Here is an 18,249-nt window from a genome sequence, read left to right on the forward strand (position 1 = left end):
TTGTTTTCCGTGTATGGTAATATGCATGAATTGACGTTCCTGGTTATTCATTGTATCTAATAGATGTAAATATATTGTAAATCACATGATACCGCTGAGGGGAGGCTCATAATAATGTCTGGAATAATAATGCTGCTGAGGACGGGCTCATAATAATGTCTGGAATAATAATGCTGCTGAGGACGAGCTCATAATAATGTCTGGAATAATAATGCTGCTGAGGACGGGCTCATAATAATGTCTGGAATAATAATGCTGCTGAGGATGGGCTCATAATAATGTCTGGAATAATAATGCTGCTGAGGACGAGCTCATAATAATGTCTGGAATAATAATGCTGCTGAGGACGGGCTCATAATAATGTCTGGAATAATAATGCTGCTGAGGACGGGCTCATAATAATGTCTGGAATAATAATGCTGCTGAGGACGAGCTCATAATAATGTCTGGAAAAATAATGCTGCTGAGGACGGGCTCATAATAATGTCTGGAATAATAATGCTGCTGAGGACGGACTCATAATAATGTCTGGAATAATAATGCTGCTGAGGACGAGCTCATAATAATGTCTGGAATAATAATGCTGCTGTGGACGAGCTCATAATAATGTCTGGAATAATAATGCTGCTGAGGACGAGCTCATAATAATGTCTGGAATAATAATGCTGCTGAGGACGAGCTCATAATAATGTCTGGAATAATAATGCTGCTGAGGACGAGCTCATAATAATGTCTGGAATAATAATGCTGCTGAGGACGAGCTCATAATAATGTCTGGAATAATAATGCTGCTGAGGACGGGCTCATAATAATGTCTGGAATAATAATGCTGCTGAGGACGAGCTCATAATAATGTCTGGAATAATAATGCTGCTGAGGACGAGCTCATAATAATGTCTGGAATAATAATGCTGCTGAGGACGAGCTCATAATAATGTCTGGAATAATAATGCTGCTGAGGACGAGCTCATAATAATGCCTGGAATAATAATGCTGCTGAGGACGAGCTCATAATAATGTCTGGAATAATAATGCTGCTGAGGACGGGCTCATAATAATGTCTGGAATAATAATGCTGCTGTGGACGAGCTCATAATAATGTCTGGAATAATAATGCTGCTAAGGACGAGCTCATAATAATGTCTGGAATAATAATGCTGCTGAGGACGGGCTCATAATAATGTCTGGAATAATAATGCTGCTGAGGACGAGCTCATAATAATGTCTGGAATAATAATGCTGCTGAGGACGGGCTCATAATAATGTCTGGAATAATAATGCTGCTGAGGACGGGCTCATAATAATGTCTGGAATAATAATGCTGCTGAGGACGGGCTCATAATAATGTCTGGAATAAACCGGGAGGACTATCTTTAATTTCAGCTCATGAAACATGGGACCAACACTTTACATGCTATGTTCATATTTTTGTAAAGTATATTATGAAAGGGGGAGACTCTCAACACGATGGTGTTCTCCATTGTGCTCTACGACCCCCACAAGTGTCATTGGACTCATCTGAAGGTAACCCATACAAAAAAATGAAGGTATGGAGGTAATTTTGTGCCAACAAAAATAAGGGGTTAAATATTCCAAAAAACAAAAATATTTCCTGAGCTTTCTTATATCTCCTAGATATAGGACAGACACTTCATAACCTTATTCCTTGTGATTTCTTTTTTTATTGTATTTTTTGCCATTTATGAGTGTGTTATTCAATGCGTTCCTACGGCCTATAGTAGTAAAGGTCAAATTCAATATTTTATAAAATCATTAAAAATAAAAAAAATTGATACCTAAAGGTATCAAGGCACAAGGCGAGACCCAAATGCAGACACAGGATGCAAATGGTTGGAGTCTTACAATGTTTATTAATCCAAAGGGGTAGGCAAGAGAATGGTCATGGACAGGCAAATAGGTCAAACCCAGATCAGAGTCCAGGAGGTACAGTGGCAGATAGGCTCGTGGTCAAGGCAGGCGGGTACAAAGTCCAGAAACAGGCATGGGTCAAAACCGGGAGGACTAGAAAAAGGAAAATGCAAAATGCAGGAGAATGGGAAAAACACAGGAATAAATACACTGGTACAGAGAGACAGGAAACACAGGGATAAATACACTGGGGAAAACAAGCAACACCTGGAGGGGGTGGAGACAACAACGAGGACGGGTGAAACTGATCAGGGTGTGACAAAAGGGTTATCTAAATCAAATAGCTACATGATGCATGGTATGACCCTCTTAAAACAATTCCATAGGGTAGGTTAAAGTGCCAATTGTTTTAAATATATAATATGTTAAACTGATTTAAAGCAACGTGTAGACTGTATTGGTTTATGGCACATGGTATTGAGGTTACAGAGCAATGTGAAATCTTTGCTGGTAGCCCTTTCCTGCAGTTAAATGACCTAGTGGCCTCATTGGTGGAATGGTATTCATATTTTTCATAATTTCATAATTAATAGATAGCTTATGATACGTTCAAAACTACACTGAACCAAAATATAAACGAAATATGCAACAACTTCAAAGATTTGTTACCGTTTGTAAAAGGATTTTTTAAATTTTTTTTTATTTAAAAGCTTAAAATCCTATGTTTCTTTGTCAAACGGTTTTGTGCTATTTAGTCTTCTGTGAGATATATGAAGTGTAATATTGGGATGCAAACTCATAACTGAATGCATTTCAATGCTATATCTGACATGATATCGGTGTCTTCTTTTTTTTAAAGCAATAACCATGTAAGTGAAGTGTATACTTTCGTTTCAAAGTAGATTTGTTTAAGACTACCAGGAAGCACTCTTTGTGACCCTGATTTAGCCGACTGCAGTAAAAAGATAATGCATGTGCAGAGGAACAGGAAACAGACTAACTGTCACGACTTCCTCCGAAGTCGGCCCCTCTCCTTGTTCGGGTGGTGTTCGGCGGTCGACGTCACCGGCTTTCTAGTCACCACCGATCCATGTTTTTCATTTTCGTTTTGTTTTGTCTGTATTACACACACCTGGTTTCAATTCCCATATCATGTTCCTTATTTAACCCTCTGGCATACCTTTCTGTTCTGTCCGTGATTGTTGGTGTCTTAGTGGTTGTTGTAGGTGTTATTCTGTCTGTATTTTCCTATTTGGAATATTGCTTGATTTTTGTGAGTAAACTCAGTTGTGTTGCTCAAACCTGTGTCCTGCGCTACATCTCTGCACCCAATCGCTGACACTAACTGCCAGCAGAGTTTTTAATATAGGTGTGAAACTCCATTCAATATAGAATATTATTATAATGTGGTGATCGGCTTTAAATGTGGTGAAGGTTTAAAAAGAATGCATGATACTGTATATATTCTAAAGTGAAAATGTTAATTTAAAGAAGACTTTTGAATATATTCTTATTTCATGAAACATATATCTCATCCTTTGAATGTATGGAATCAAATGTTACAATTTATACTGTATTACAAAATGTATAACATTAGTTCAAATACATGGCGGAGGTACTTAATTACAATAACCCAATAAAAACTTGATTCAAAAGATAAATGTAATAATTAAATATGACTTACATTTTTGACATATTAGAAAGATTCTCTACATAAAATACCAGACACTTTGGAAATCCCATTATATCAACCTTCAGGTTTTTTCAATTGCTTTCGCTATATCTGAAATACACTGCGTTACTTAACAGGAATGACAGGCCCACTGTCACTACAATCAATACATTCAAATCAGAACTGATACATGGGAATACATTTGAATCCATAAACTAAGAATGTACAGTACTTCACACCCCAGAGTTCCTTATCACTTCGCTTCACATTTTGCTTAGAAATGTTCTGCAATTTGATGTGACATAGTTGTTCTGCCAAGAATAGCCTTGTGTTCCTCAGTAAGAACATTCGGTAAAGAACACACTCTAGTGCTTAGCAGTCATTCAGCAGCAGACAGGAACACAACCTATTTACGCTGCAGGATGTGGCAAGGTCCCAAACGATCTCTAATGACGCACGGTAGTATTGTATAGCATACTATGTTAAGTTTAAACAAAGATCTCCTATATTAGAGTGAAAAGTGCAAGACCAGATACAGCACAGGAAAAGCTTCATAAAAGGGATTAAAAATGATTGATGGCTAAAACTATGGGAACCAGTGCTTTTCAAATGTCACTGTACAAATATATTTTCTCTGAAAATGTGATAAATCAATGTCATGACCTCAAGCAAAAATAGTGGTGTAATATTACAAGAACAAAACTACATACTGTGAAGTGAGATAAATTACTGTGCAGTGAGGTCAATTACTGTGCAGTGAGGTCAATTACTGTGAATTGAGGTCAATTACTGTGAAGTGAGAAAATTACTGTGCAGTGAGGTAAATTACTGTGCAGTGAGGTAAATTACTGTGCAGTGAGGTCAATTACTGTGCATTGAGGTCAATTACTGTGCATTGAGGTCAATTACTGTGCATTGAGGTCAATTACTGTGCATTGAGGTCAATTACTGTGCAGTGAGGTCAATTATCAATTGAGTATCATCAACCATTTAAGTAGTTGGATCTGTTTGTTTTAGAAATGGAAACCATCAATAGTGTTTATGCCTATGGCATAAATACTAGAACACCTCTGAAAATGCATTGTCTCTATGCTTATCCTATGTCCGAGCTTCATATACAGGATACTGTACCATTGTACTTTGCTGAGGAGTCCATCACTCATGAGGGTCCTCGTTAATAAACCCGACGGTCAGAGAGCACAGAGCAGCCCATCAGTCATTCCCTCTCTCTGCCCTCTACTCTGCCTACTTTTCTTGCTTTCTTGGGTGGGTGTTTAAAAAAATATATTTTACTCTAGTTGTTAGACTTCAAGGTTTCTTAACAAAGGGTCTCTTCTCAGTTTCCCTGTTGATATACGTATATTGCGGACCCAAGAAAGTCTAGCGCTCGCCGAGGAGTCTGGGATCCAGATAAAGAATACCTTTCGTTCGCTTACAACCCTCGTCATATGAAATCAACCTGCACCATATGAAAGGCCACGCTTGTGTGGTGACCCAAAGGATCAATATAGTACTGTAACACACTGTGCAGGCAGCAACTCATTACAACAAAATACACCCAACAGTCTTATTGAGATTAGGGAGGCAACGTCCTGAGGGAGTACTGATTGTGATTAAAATCAAACAGATGATTCTTTTCCTATTGTTTTGGTGCGCTAAGGTTTTTACTCAGTAAATGAGCTGTAGTGATATGTTTGAGTTTTCCTGGCTGCCATCCATGGCTGTATGAGAGATAGGGATAGTGGTAAATGAGTTGATCCTGATCCTGATCCTGTTTAGTGAAGGAAAATGCCCCTTTACAATCCAAAAGGGTAACATGAGATGGTACCTTACTAAACTATTTACAATAGGAGCAGATCATTTGGGGCTTGGTTATAAAATAAGGCATGGCTAGACGCTTTGTTTTGCTGCCAAATTAACATCCATTGCTTTTTACATTACCACTGTATTTTGAGACATGCCAAGATTTCACTGGATTCTTTTGGGGCCTCAAGAATGGAGCTTGGGTATGGTACTGACTGCAGCAATACCATGCTTCTGTAGCAGACGTTACACGTACAGCTAATGGTAGGCTATGCATTTTGATGTGCATGCAGTAATATGCTGTATGTGACATATTTTTGAATTTGTCTGCTGCATAACACAGTCGGTATTGGTTGGATAGAACATATTATTGTGTTTTGTTGGTTTTATGATTGCAGCACATAGTAAGCTCCAGTCATTAAAAACATATTTGTTGAAACTTTTAATGTTACACACCCTTTCAAATCAAATCAAATCAAAATGTATTGGTCACGTACACAGATGTGAAGATGTTATCGCAGGTGCAGCGAAATGCTTGTGTTTCTAGCTTCAACAATGCAGTAATAGACAAAATACTGCAAAGTTGTCTAGGAGCTAGAAGGGTGTCCGTGTCTGTCAGTGCCATCTTGCCAGATAAACTGTAGTATATGGAACACAATAACAAGAGTTCAAGACATGGCCTACAAGTCCTTACTTGTCACATTCTCATCTAGTAATTACTTTGTATTAACCCTCTTTGACACGTGTGTGCATGATAAGTGGCTGACCTGGGCTCAAATACTATTTGATATTACTTCAAATAGTTTAGCTGGGCTTGATTAAGCGTGCCTGGTGCAATTGAACCAATAGAAGAGTCACAGAAGTGTAAAACCAGCCCGCCTGGCACTACAGGCAGGCTAAAGCTAAAGCTAACAGTATTTGAAAGATTTCAAGTGCTATTCAAACCCAGGTCTGAACGATAAGCGAAGCCACGGAGTTGTAAAGATTCAAATCCCCTCGGTGACCTTTGCTCCTGTTATGAGCTCACTCCTCTGGCTGTGTGTGTGTGTGTGTGAGTGTGCGTATGTGTGAGTGTGCGTGTGTGTGCGTGTGTGTGCGTGTGTGCGTGTGTGTGTGTGTGTGTGTGTGTGTGTGTGTGTGTGTGTGTGTGTGTGTGTGTGTGTGTGTGTGTGTGTGTGTGTGTGTGTGTGTGTGTGTGTGTGTGTGTGTGTAAATTGTGAATGGTGAACCCAAGACCTGGCAAACATTAAAGGACAAGCCCAGCGTATGTCCATGTGTCGTAGAAAGAGGGAGAAGGTGGTGAGGGGGGAAAGAATGCTTTGGCCGAGGGATTTGGTTACATTAATAAGAGCATCTGACTGCAGAGCCATGGGCATTAGTAAGTCTTCTTCAGACCGTGCACACTGCAGGGATAGAACTGCTCCATATGGAATACATAATGAGGCGCCGCTGTGACAGCGCAGGTGAGAGCATTCCTTGATGAACATGCACTCTCTTGAGAGAGAGGAGTAGGAAGTGCTAAGATGGTGTAGTAAAGTCCAACTTTACTGGACTTGGTTCAGTTCTGTCTATGCACATGTTGTTACGAGCACATGTTGTTCAGGGGGCTAAGTGCAGCAGCACAGAAATACACGCAAGCAAAATAGACTTGGTGGATTGATGTTACACTATGATTCAGACAGTTTTGCAGACACTGCTAAAGACCGGACAACGTCTTCTCTGGGTTTCAAGTTGCCTTGATTTAGAAAGCTGCCTTGATTTAGGAAGGATGGACACACAGGCGAAATGGGAAAGGACTTGGGAAGGTCTGTCTGTCACTCTGGTAACTCTAATATCTTCTGTTGTTTCCCTCTATTTCCTTATACATTAGTGGTATCCTCTTTGTGCTCTGTTACAGTATGATTAGCACAGTCAAGTATAGTAGTAACCTATCACTGAATGAATGCTACAATTGTAGGATCTTAATTGGAGCCAGTTTGCTACAGCAGGAAAATAATTCTACAGCAACAGGAAATGTGAATTATTATGTGGATTATAAAAAATGGTATAGAACAAGAAGGCTGTTAAAGCTCCAAATTCACCGCTTTATTGACAGCGTTTCCATCTGAAGCGGATCTTGGTCAGGTCATTATAAAGGTCATTGTTTGTAGGGGTTGATGCATTTTTTTTATCACAAAAAGGAAGCCTTTTTTAACCTTGAATACACTAGAAGTTAACATTTCCTGATGTGGAGGAAATGTTTATATACTGTTTAATAAACTTCAGATGTATATACTGTATTCTAGTCAAGGCACATCCTATATAACTACACCTGCACACACCTTTTCTATTCATATACTTTCTATACACACCATTATACACTGAGTGTATAAACATTAGGAACCCCTTCTCTTTCCATGACACAGACTGACCAGGTGAATCCAGGTGAAAGCTATGATCCCTTATTGATGCCACTTGTTAATTCCACTTCAATCGAAGTAGAGGAAGGGGAGGAGACAGATTAAAGAAGGATTTTTAAGCTTTGAGACAATTGAGACATGGATTGTGTATGTCTGCCATTCAGAGGGTAAATGGGCAAGACAAAATATGCAAGTGCCTCTGAATGGGGTATGGTAGTAGGTGCCAGGCGCACCGGTTTGTGTTAAGAACTGCAACACTGCTGGGTTTTCCATGCTAAACAGTTTCATGTGTGTCTCAAGAATAGTCCACCACCCAAAGGACATCCAGGCAACTTGACACAACTTTGGGAAGCATTGGCGTCAACATGGGCCAGCATTCCCGTGAAACGCTTTCGACACCTTGTAGAAACCCATGCCCCGCCGAATCGGGAGTGCAACTCAATATTAGGAAACTATTCTTAATTTGTTGTACACAGTATATATACAGTTGAAGTCGGAAGTTTACATACACTTTAGCCAAATACATTTAAACTCAGTTTTTCACAATTCCTGACATTTAATCCTAAAAGAATTCCCTGTCTTAGGTCAGTTAGGATCACCACTTTATTTTAAAAATGTGAAATGTCAGAATAATAGTAGAGAGAATGATTTATTTCAGCTTTTATTTCTTTCATCACATTCCCAGTGGGTCAGAAGTTTACATATAATCAATTAGTATTTGTTGCATTGCCTTTAAATTGTTTAACTTGGGTCAGATGTTTCGGGTAGCCTTCCACAAGCTTCCCACAATAAGTTGGGTGAATTTTTGCCCATTCCTCCTGACAGAGCTGGTGTAACTGAGTCAGGTTTGTAGGCCTCCTTGCTCGCACATGCTTTTTCAGTTCTGCCCGCACATTTTTTGTAGGATTGAGGTCAGGGCTTTGTGATGGCCACTCCAATAACTTGACTTTGTTGTCCTTAAGCTATTTTGCCACAGCTTTGGAAGCATGCTTGGGGTCATTGTCCGTTTGGAAGACCCATTTGCGACCAAGCTTTAACTTCCTGACTGATGTCTTGAGATGTTGCTTCACTTTATCCACATCATTTTTCTTCCTCATGATGCCATCTATTTTGTGAAGTGCACCAGCCCCTCCTGCAGCAAACCACCCCCACAACAGTCATTAAAACTTGGAGTCATTAAAAATCGTTTTTCAAACACTCCACAAATTTCTTGTTAACAAACTATAGTTTTGGCAAGTCGGTTAGGACATCTACTTTGGGCATGACACAAGTAATTTTTCCAACAATTGTTTACAGACAGATTATTTCACTTATAATTCACTGTATCACAATTCCAGTGGGTCAGAAGTTTACATACACTAAGTTGACTTTGCATTCAAATAGCTTGGAAAATTCCAGAAATTCCAGAAAACCTCCAATTGACCAGATCTTTGGGACCTGTTACGGAACGGGACGGTCTGTCTTCTGAAGGAATCTTGCTCAAGCATAAACCAACTCCAAAATGTCATGTACCCTCTTGCCATCTTAATATCTCATTCCATCTTCATATGGAATGTAACCTCAACCACCTTGAAGGCCCAGCGCAGTGAAAAACGTGATTTTCTGTGTTTTATATATATTTCCACACTATGAGGTTGGAATAATATTGTGAAATTTTGAAAATTATGTTAATGCCCTTTAAGTGCAAGAACTATTTGAAAAGACTGTTTGAAATTTCAGCCTGTTTTTGATGGGATGGAATTTTGGCCAGACTGGTGACATCACAAGGTGGAAAATTAGTTAATAGACCAATAAGAAAGAGAGTTTCAAACCTCTCTGCCATGTCTCTGCCATAAAAGCTAGTTTTCTGATAGTCCCAGCAAAATTCTTGCTTGAGAAATTGCTCTTTGTTAGGAAGCTGTTTTTGTTTATTTTTGACCATTTTAATTGAAAACAATCACAGCAAGAAATATATTGTTACCAAAAAATGATTTGATATTGAGATAAACATTTCTGCATTGGACCTTTAAGTACAGTATGTTCCATGTAAACTTTTATTATGCAGTTAATAGTTCCTCCGAGAGAGAGAGATAGAGAGAGAGAGAGAGATGTTTTCAGGAACACACTTACACTTAGCTGTGGTTTACAGCAGCTGCCCAATCATAGCTCATTGCTCAGCAGCTACAGTGCAGTCAATCCCTGTCATTCTATTTGGAGCAGGGAGGCCGGGCTAAATTCCTGCCAGGCCAAACTCTCAGCCAACAGGGATAGAATGTTCCTCTCTCGCTTCTCCTGGGCTCTACTAACAAAAACAGATCTAGACTCTGTGGTCATTACTGTTGCTGAAAGGCATAAACATTGTCTGTACTGCAGAATATCAGGTTAGATACTTAACCTTTTTAACATATGCCAACATAGGCCTACGGTACGATTTGCCCAGAATGTGGTCAGTTAGGTAACTTAACAGTTGGTATGAGGTCTGACACTTAGATACAGAATGTATTGCTGTGTTATGGGAATTACAATTTCTGTTGCAGAGTAATGGCAGAGGCCAAGACACTGTAAGACTAACTGCAAAACGAACTGTCTGTCTCTGTTAGAATTTGACCACAAAGTTTTATTCAAAGTTTCCTGTTCCAATGCCCATTTCAGCCTTGATAAGTTACTGCAGGTCTAAGTAAAAATGTGTTTCAGCAAACCCCACAGTGGAAATGTCTAAACAATGTTGCCACTGCATGTAAAACATGATACTATACGGTAGGCCTACACTCGTAGAAAAAAGGGTTCCAAAAGGGTTAATTGGCTATCCCCGTAGGAGAACCCTTTTTGGTTCCTTGTAAGAACTCTTTTGAAACAAAAAGTTGTTTGGACAGCTGAAGAAGCCTTTTTGGTTCTAGATAGCAATCTTTTTTCTAAGAATGTATGGATATAACATAAATAAGAATTGCGGGGGTAACAATGCCCAGTGGGCCCAGTGGACAAAGCTGGTTGAAATGACGTCAATACAACTAGTTTGCAACCAGGTTGTAATGGTGTAGTAATGATATAATTTCAACCAGTTTTGCTCGCCTGCTGGGAGGCTACATTACGTATTGATGACATTATCTAACCCATGACGCCTCTTCCCTTTAATACTCCACTGCATTAAGTTGTAATGAGATCAGATCAGGGACTGTCCATGTCTCATAGGTTGTCAGATGTCTAATTCCTTAGTCAGGTTAATGCCTCATTGCCTTGGTAACCTCTTGAAGTACTGTCAACAAAGTCAGATATTTTCTGAATGAGATTGATTGCACCAGAGCAGAAAGACAGCAGAGAACATAGGGAGGAGCTGTTTTGTCAGTTTATTTGCTACCTACAGACAGTGAGAGTGTATGTAATGACAGAGCCAGTTGATCTTTCCTTTGGATTAGCATTTCAAAAGGAACTGTGTACTCTGACTTCCAACTGCCACCTTGTGGTGTAATTGAGCAACACCACACCGTTGCCAAATACAAATCAAGCAACATATATGTGCTGTACTATAGCCTCACAACATATATTGTTTTGATCAGTTCATCATAACAGTTAACTATGGAAAACTGTTACTCTGTGATGAGCTTGTTCTTCAAAAGGACTGATATATTTAATGCTTTAGTGCCATGTCACCACAACAACACAGACTTGTGTAACTTTGTGATTCCTCATCCCTACTGGCTGATGTCCCAGGATATTTTAGATCCCTCTAAAGCAGTTGGCCTCTGACCATGTTCTACGCTAACTGCTGAGTAGCAGTGAAACAGCATGGCATCAGTGAGCTAACATGTGTCCCAAATGGCACCAAATTCCCTATGGACCCTGGTCAAAAGTATTGCATTATATAAAGAACCAGAGCCCTATGGAACCTGGTCAAAAGTATTGCATTATTTAGGGAATCGGATGCCATTTAGAGGTCCTCCCCTTCCAGCGTCCCCTCCGCCTTCTGCTCCTTGGCAACAGTCAGGTGACCCCGCCGGAGTTCACTGAAGCAAGCGGCTGTGTTGCTCCTCTTGTCTCCCTCACTCACACTCGCTCCGCTGAACAGGGCCAGGGAGACTGTGCTGTGTTGCATGACTCTGTCTGTCTGGCCGCTGCCGAGTGCTGACATGACCACAGAACAGGAGAAGAATGAGCTCACGCAGACTCCTCTGCTCAAGATATGGGTGCCATGGTTGGGGATGGGAAGCTGCAAGCTAAGTCGCCGGAGAGGCTGTAAGTGTGAAGAACCAATTTCTGTCGAGTGCTCTCTTTCTCTTTTTTCAGTCTGTTTCTGTCTGTTTCTGCCTCTGCCTGTTTCCGCCTGTTTCTGTCTGTTTCTTGCTCGCTCTCTCTTTGTCTCTGTCTCTCTCTCTGTCTCTCGCTCCTTCTCTTCTCCTGTCTGTTTTCTCTGTCTCTTCTTTCCTCTTAACTTCCTAATTCATTCATTAGTATAAGCCACGGGAAAGTTATCTTCAACAACAGGTGGATGAGTGCTCAAGTTTTGATCTTGTTGCCATGTTAAGACTATGATTGATTGTTTCCTAGTGTAAATCTTAGATCTGTTGAATGGCTTCCCTCCCACCTCCTCCATGCTCCATGTGCGAGAACAAGATTAATCCTACTCTAACATTGTCCTGTGACCTTTAATGCATGGATGCTGTATACTGACGCTGCAGTCAGTCATCATTCATACAGACTACCAGCTTCTATATCCTGCAATACGTCCTGGTTCTCCTATATCCTCCCTCGTACTACCTATTGTACTGTAATGCTCTTCTAAAGTCTCAGTTAAGTGCTTCCTGACATGTGAAATGATATCTGGTGCAGTGTGTGGATATGCAGTTTGAACATTACTTTATTGAGAGGTCTGATGTAGCCTGTGGAATGATTCTGTTCCACATGCTTTGACAGTTATTTTGTTTCTATGATGAAATCTCATGCTGAACAAGAGGTACTGCATACTGGTACTGTCTGCAATGGCACCATGTCCCAGTGTGTTGTCACCGATGTGACTGGCTGCATGGGATACTCTGTGGTTCTCAGGATATATTCTGAAGTAGTCTTACACTCTTAAAGGAGTTGGCTAATTACTCTAGGATTAGTATGCAGAACACATCACCTCTGGCAATCCTGTTGACGAGGTAAGTAAGACATAACATGGTAACAATGAGGGCTCAACCAATCCTTGCCTATTGGGAGATGACTCATCTGATAGGTGTGCCCTGGTTAACAGATATTTTATCTCTCTGTCCCCTGGTGTTCTCTCTCTTGAGGAGATGGTGAGGATTACCTCGGCACTTGGTACACACACGCACACACACACACACACACACACACACACACACACACACACACACACACACACACACACACACACACACACACACACACACACACACACACACACACACACACACACACACACACACACACACACACACACACACACACACATACTCACTGTGTGTGTAAGTGTTTATTCTCACCATTGATTTGTGCCTTGTTAAAAGTGTTCACAGAGAACCATTCTATTTTTATTTTATTTATTTATTTTATTTTACCGTTATTTTACCAGGTAAGTTGACTGAGAACACGTTCTCATTTGCAGCAACGACCTGGGGAATAGTTACAGGGGAGAGGAGGGGGATGAATGAGCCAATTGTAAACTGGGGATTTACCCACCAGGCATGTACAGTAGATTCCTACGTTCTGTCTTGTTTTTCCCCAGCCTCCGTGCCCCAGCTCACCAACTCCCCCACTCTGATTGTGATGGTTGGACTGCCTGCCAGGGGGAAGACATACATATCCAAGAAGCTCACCCGCTACCTCAACTGGATAGGGGTTCCAACAAAGGGTCAGTTCACACCCACACACTAGCCAAGTTAAATGGCCTGAGGTGTGCTTGAGTACTCATACAGGTTCATGAGGATTGGAGTTGATGGTCTTTCCCTTATCTATCCTATATCATCTATCATCAATCACCTATCGTCTAGTCTTCAACTTGGGCCAGTATCGCAGGGAAGCAGTCCAGAGTTACAAGAACTTCGAGTTCTTCAGACCGGACAATGAGGAGGCCATGCAGATTCGCAGGTAAGAGATTCCTCAGGTTTGAGGGGTTGCTCTATCTATGTGATGAAGCTATGAGTGGGGCTGCGTCTGAAATAGCACTCTTTTCCCCATAGCACTCTACTTCCCCACTACTTTCATGGTCAAAGTAGCAATGCACTGTATAGGGAATAGGGTGACATTTCAGGTGCAGGCTAGTGGTGGTTTGTGTAAAGTATTACGTAACAACTGACATGCTATGTCCTTTTGTGCTGTGAATGATCTTTCTGTGGTTAATCCAATGATTTCTCATTGAATTTTCTTTCTCAGGGCCTGCGCTACAAATGCCCTTAAAGATGTAGTTATCTACTTCTCAAAGGAACATGGACAAGTAGCCGTGAGTAAGAGGACAATTTAAAACTGCCCCTCTGAGCTGACTGTCAATAGGGCAAACACACCATACCTCTTACACATGACTGAGACATACTGTACTCAGGGTGGACAGGACATTGAACTTCAAACACACTGTACATGATATACTGGATACTTCCAGGTCTCCATGGGTAAAAATACATTTTGACCTCTATGGATTTACAGATTAAATAAAGGTTAAAGAAATATACATTGTGCCAATGTTCCCTCTAAGCTGCGGGTGCACAGTAGCCCCAAGACTGCTGCTCAGCTCCCCCTGGACTGCCAAGCAGAAGAAATATCAGCCCACAGAGAGAAGTACGAGATTGAACTTCACTCAACTTTCTAGAGCAGTGGTCATCAAACTCGACTGATTGATCTCCAAGGCATTCCTAATTGATCGCCAAATATTTCTGTAAAAAAAACAAAGATAAAGCCTTGTGTTCCTATTTTGTTTTGCGATTTTGAACAATTTCATGTGTCTGAAGGTACAAACTCTGCCTTTTGGCAGGACCGGAGAGCAAATCAAGTGCACTATAGGCCTACCATGGGCCAATCGGATGGCTCAGATCACGTGTCTGCAGTAACGTAGCAGGCATAAAAGAAAGCTACAGCAAAATTGATACTGTAAGATTTCAAAACATTTAAAACCATGATTATAAAGAGACTGTCAATGAATATAGCAAAGAGCTGCTGTTTTACGAGTGAGTTGATGTTTAAGTTCTTACTCAGCACTGTCAACACTTTGTATTCAACATAAAAAGTGTGTTTTTCCTCAGCGCTACAATAAGCACTGTAGCAGTAAGGAATGAGTAGGAAATTATATATATATGGGCTTGGGTTGTTGTTATTATTAGCGGCTTGGGTCTTTTTAACATTAAGGAATATTTCACTTAATCTGTTCATAAGAGTAACAACATACATTTGTGGATGAGGTGCGGTGCAACTCCAGTTTCACCATCAGCTGGAAGATGGAAGAGAGGCTGGAAGAGAGGCTGGAAGAGAGGCGGACCCTAAATCTGCTGCTCTCTGCCTCCATTGAGACTGAAGATCAGATAAATCAGCCCAGTAAAATATTTAAATGTTTGCTCACTCAGCTGTGCCTCACAAGTAATACAACAACGGATCTATTACGGGTATGATCATATAGCCTACCTCAAATTTCTTTAGATCCTTTAAAAAAATGCCGGAACAACAATGCGGTGATAATACAGTTGAAGTCTGAAGTTTACATACACTTTAGCCAAATATATTTAAACTCAGTTTTTCACAATTCCTGACATATAATCCTAGTAAAAATACCCTGTCTTAGGTCAGTTAGGATCACCACTTTATTTTAAGAATGTGAAATGTCAGAATAATAGTTGAGAGAATAATTTATTTCAGCTTTTATTTCTTTCATCACATTCCCAGTGGGTCAGAAGTTTACATACACTCAATTACTATTTGGTAGCATTGCCTTTAAATTGTTTAACCTGGATCAAACGTTTCGGGTAGCCTTTCACAAGCTTCCTACAATAAGTTCGGTGAATTTTGGCCCATTCCTCCTGACAGAGCTGGTGTAACTGAGTCAGGTTTGTAGACCTCCTTGCTCGCACATGCTTTTTCAGTTCTGCCCACAAATGTTCGATAGGATTGAGGTCAGGGCTTTGTAATGGCCACTCCAATACCTTGACTTTGTTTGCCCATAAGCCATTTTGCCACAACTTTGGAAGTATGCTTGGGGTCATTGTCCATTTGGAAGACCCATTTGCGCCCAAGCTTAAACTTCCTGACTGATGTCTTGAGATGTTGCTTCACTTTATCCACATCATTTTTCTTCCTCATGATGCCATCTATTTTGTGAAGTGCACCAGTCCCTCCTGCAGCAAACCACCACCACAACATGATGCTGCCACCCCTGTGCTTCACGGTTGGGATGGTGTTCTTCAGCTAGCAAGCCTCCCCCTTTTTCCTCCAAACATAAGGATGGTCATTATGGCCAAACAGTTGTATTTTTGTTTCATCAGACCAGAGGACATTTCTCCAAAAGGTACAATCTTTGTCCCCATGTGCAGTTGCAAACCGTAGTCTGGCTTTTTTATGGTGGTTTTGGAGCAGTTGCTTCTTCCTTGCTGAGCGGCCTTTCAGGTTATATTGATATAGGACTCGTTTTACTGTAGATATTGTCACGGCCGTCATCGGAAGGAGACCAAGGCGCAGCGTGGGGAGCGTACATTTTAGTTTATTATTGTAAATGTCGCCAACAAAACAAGAAACAAAGAAACGACCGTGAAGCTTAACAGGGCTATAGTGCCACTAACAAAGATAACTACCCACAAATGCAATAGGAAAAAAGGCTGCCTAAGTATGATTCCCAATCAGAGACAACGATAGACAGCTGCCTCTGATTGAGAACAACTCCCGGCCAAACACAAAGAAATAGAAAACATAGAAATAAAGAAACTAGAATGCCCACCCTAGTCACACCCTGGCCTAACCAAAATAGAGAATAAAAGCCCCTCTACGGCCAGGGCGTGACAGATATAGATACTTTTGTACCTGTTTCCTCCAGCATCTTCACAAGGTCCTTTGCTGGTGTTCTGGGATTGATTTGCACTTTTCGCACCAAAGTACGTTCATTTCTAGGAGACAGAATGCATCTCCTTCCTTAGCGGTATGACGGCTGCGTGGTTCCATGGTTTTTATACTTGCGCACTATTGTTTGTACAGATGAGTAACTTCAGGCATTTGGAAATTGCGGTCTTGGCTGATTTCTTTTGATTTTCCCATGATGTCAATCAAAGAGGCACTGAGTTTGAAGGGAGGCCTTGAAATATATCCACAGGTACACCTCCAATTGATCAAATTATGTAAATTAGTCTATAAGAAGCTTCTAAAGCCATGACACCATTTTCTGGAATTTTCCAAGCTGTTTAAAGGCACAGTCAACTTAGTGCATGTAAACCTCTGACCCACTGGAATTGTGATACAGTGAATTATAAGTGAAATAATCTGCCTGTAAACAATTGTTGGAAAAATTACTTGACAAAACTCTAATTTGTTAACAATAAATTTGTGGAGTGGTTGAAAAACAAGTTTTAATGACTCCAAACTAAGTGTATGTAAATTCCGACTTCAACTGTATACGTGGTGACAATGTATTGGGCCTATAGCTTACTGCACAAACCTCATTGCTACAGTACTGTTTTTAATTGGTTAATGTTGCATAGGCTTTCGTTTTTAAGTCATGTTAAAAAAAACTGAGCGGTAGATCTCGGCTAACATTTTGACTCGGAAAGTGATCTTGACTCGGAAAAGATTGGTGACCACCGTTCTACAGTTTTCCCTGTTAACACTGTCAACGTTTCCCTTTAATATGCCAATTGTGATCGAATCAAAACAAACAAACAAAACAAAACAAACTATGCAAAACAAAACAAACTATGCAAGAGATTTTGTTGTTGGCAGAAAGCATCAGAGTAGGATTCTATTGCATTGACACGCACTACTCAGTCGTACTCTACACAGACCAATCTGTGCAATTTACTTTGAACTTGACTGTGTTTACAGCATGAGGGGTCTTGAGTAGATGCGCTTGTTTTGAGATCAAAGTGAGAGCTGCATGTAGCAACGTGTGTACATTTTGTTCATATCCTTTGCTAGTTAGTGAGTTATTAGCCCAGTTATAGATAGGGAGTGATTGCTTCCTACAAGACAACAAAACATGTACATTTCCAGACATCTTTGAAAAGCGATTCAGGTAAAGAGCTTTTTTTGTCTTAAAGGGGCAGTGTTTTATTTTGAGACAGGTTTGAATAAGCTAAGTAGCCTATAGGCAGAAGGTAGCATAATTTGTCTGATTCTCTGTAATAATGGTATGGGAATAATAATGTATTTTACTTTGTAAAGTGGTTTCTTACATCAAACAACACAACAAAATGTTCCGTCACCTCCTTGTCTGATGGACAAGTGGATAAGCAGGTTCATGTCAAGCCCTGCATTTTTTTCAAAAGTCTCATGGAATGTAGGCCTACACTGAACACAACACATTGGCTGCTACTGTAGGCTGAGTGATAGAACAGCTATTTCCAT

General features: G+C 40.5%; 1 protein-coding gene across 1 annotated transcript in view; it reads left to right on the forward strand.

Annotated features, from left to right (window-relative positions):
* The first annotated feature begins 11,309 nt into the window (after positions 1–11,309).
* LOC129829755 (6-phosphofructo-2-kinase/fructose-2,6-bisphosphatase-like) overlaps positions 11,310–18,249 on the forward strand; it is a 38,705-nt gene continuing 31,765 nt past the window's right edge. Inside the window, exons 1-4 of the mRNA XM_055891649.1 lie at positions 11,310–11,952; positions 13,448–13,573; positions 13,713–13,809; positions 14,095–14,161. Of these exons, the coding sequence (XP_055747624.1) occupies positions 11,811–11,952; positions 13,448–13,573; positions 13,713–13,809; positions 14,095–14,161 (432 nt within the window). The 5' untranslated portion in view covers positions 11,310–11,810. The remainder of the gene's footprint in view (positions 11,953–13,447; positions 13,574–13,712; positions 13,810–14,094; positions 14,162–18,249) is intronic.

The sequence above is a fragment of the Salvelinus fontinalis genome, chromosome 31 (assembly GCF_029448725.1).
Source record: "Salvelinus fontinalis isolate EN_2023a chromosome 31, ASM2944872v1, whole genome shotgun sequence".
Taxonomy (NCBI): domain Eukaryota; kingdom Metazoa; phylum Chordata; class Actinopteri; order Salmoniformes; family Salmonidae; genus Salvelinus; species Salvelinus fontinalis.